The sequence below is a fragment of the Emiliania huxleyi genome (assembly GCF_000372725.1).
Source record: "Emiliania huxleyi CCMP1516 unplaced genomic scaffold EMIHUscaffold_240, whole genome shotgun sequence".
NCBI lineage: Eukaryota > Haptophyta > Isochrysidales > Noelaerhabdaceae > Emiliania > Emiliania huxleyi.
In genome coordinates this window covers 185069-187139 of record NW_005200249.1, presented here as the reverse complement: position 1 = coordinate 187139, position 2071 = coordinate 185069, and the positions used below count along the sequence as shown (strand labels likewise).

The following is a 2071-nucleotide window of genomic DNA, read 5'->3' as shown; positions in this document are numbered from 1 at the left end:
ACTGGAGCACCATCTTCCTCGGCATCCAGGAGCGGTACCAGGGAGTAGATCCCGCCGATGTCCTCGGCTTCCGCAGCCTCAATGTGATTGTCGACTCGATGATCATCCTCGTTGCAGTCGTGCTCGCCTTCTTCCTTGTCGGCGCCATCATCGCCGCCCGTCGCGTCGCCAAGGTCCCCACGATCCGACTCGTCTCGACCAAGCAGCCCCCCGAGCTGAGCATCGTGAGGGGCCTCACGTGGCACCTCTTCAACAGCCACATCTGGTGAGTCACGGCTATGGAGGGAGAGAGGGAGCGAAAACAGCCGGCGTGATCCCCGCCCCTCACCCAAACGAATAGGTCGACCGGTCAAGACGCCGTCAAGGTCATCAAGGGTGAGCTCGAGCAGCTGCTGCCGGACATCAAAGTCTTTCTCGACGCGCGCACATGCTCATCAGCGCTGCTTAAGCTACACACAGAGCCCCCCTGACGCACCGCGGTGTGCTCATAGGTAGATGATCTCAAGGATATCGGGGCGCTGGAGGAGTACATCCAGAGCTCGCAGGTCATCCTCTTCTTCCTCTCGCAGGGCTACTTCCGCTCCAAGGCTCGCCTCTTCCTCCCACCCCGCCCCTCTACCGCACCCTGGCCCCAAGAACTGCCGCCTCGCCCGCGCCACAGAACTGCCTCCGAGAGGTCCGCTCGTCGCTCGAGAAGGACAAGCCGCTCGTCCTCGTCCAAGAAGCGGACCCTGAAAAGGGCGGCGGGACGCTCCAGGCGCTGCGCGACGAGTGCCCCGAGGACCTGCAGCCGGCCATCTTTGACAACGACTGGCCGCTCACGATTTGGTATCGCATCGATGAGTTTCAGCTCATCTCGCTCAAGATCATCGCCGAGGCGCCGCCGGCCACAACCAGCTCCGTTCTCTCACTCTACCTCCCGGCCAACCCCACTTGAACCACCCTAGGCGGTGCTCCTCTGCTCGCCCAACTTTCTGGACAGGACGTCCCTCCCGCTCTGCGTGTCGGGCGAGCTCGAGAGCCAGTCGCTCGCCTTTTCCAAACCGTGCACGCTCTGGGCCTCGCCAGCCAACGCGGGGTCGCTGGCGCTGGCCGATGAGATCGCCGCCGCCTTTGCCCCAGATCGTGAGACCGCCGGTCTCACGATCTGCACCACCGATGATCGGCCGGCCAGCGCGACGCACTTGCTGCTCTACCTCAACGAGGACAGCTTCGTCAGCGACGAGCGGCTGGCCGAGCAGGTCAAGCAGGCGCGGGAGGACAAGCTGAAGATCGTCATGGCGCACGAGAACGACCCCGCGCTCGGCGGCTGCCAGTTCTCGAGGTTTTTCGAAGTCACGCCGCAGGAGCGAATGTCTCAACGTGGCGCCTGTCCCGCCACCCCTCCTCCCCCCCAACCCTCTCCCCCCCCAACGCCGCAGGAGCTCATCGCCGGCGGACTCTACAAGGACCTGGCAAAATCCTGCTTCCCCGGCCACCACCGCAAGGCGCGCGCCCTCTCCCCCACAGCGAGCTCTCCCCCGCATCGAGCGTTTCGTGACGAGGGGCGGGTCCCTGCCCGCAGGTGTCGCTCGTCCTTCTGGCAAAGAGCCTAGGCGCGACCCCCGCTCGGTCGCGGGCGGGCCTCCTCGCTTCAGGCAGCGTCGTTGAGGGCAGCACCAGTCTCGCGATGCGCAGCCTTGGCGGACTCAGCCGGGTGTTCGCCAAGATGAGCAGCCGCAGCTCTGCGGAGGCGCGCGAGGTCTCTGGAGGCGAGGCGTCGTCGGTGCAGCAGCAGGTCTGATCGGTTGCGCGATGTCGTGCGCAAAACGTGCGGCGCGGCGATGACCTGCAAACACGGGACGATTAGTAGAGCTAGCTCGCACATGGTGCATCCGGGGGATGTTGTGCGCGGCATTCACATTGCGTTGGAGGAAGGGGGGGGGGGGGGCCCAGTCCCGTCAAGGAAAGGACCTGTTCCTTTGCACTTGCATGCCCGGGGCAGCCCCAGGGCCTGGGCATGCCCTTGCCAGGGCCTTGGGCAATCCCCGGCCCCGGCAGCCCGGGGGGAGATTTAAATTTGCCCCCGGGG

General features: G+C 65.3%; 1 protein-coding gene across 1 annotated transcript; it reads left to right on the top strand.

The window, feature by feature from the left end:
- Positions 1 to 474: 474 nt before the first annotated feature.
- Positions 475 to 1930, top strand: EMIHUDRAFT_443443 (hypothetical protein). Its single transcript, XM_005778691.1, has 5 exons — positions 475 to 587; positions 662 to 877; positions 948 to 1346; positions 1422 to 1487; positions 1565 to 1930. The coding sequence occupies exons 1-3, from the start codon at positions 496 to 498 to the stop codon at positions 1267 to 1269; spliced, it is 630 nt and encodes a 209-aa protein (XP_005778748.1). The 5' UTR covers positions 475 to 495; the 3' UTR covers positions 1270 to 1346; positions 1422 to 1487; positions 1565 to 1930.
- Positions 1931 to 2071: the final 141 nt, after the last annotated feature.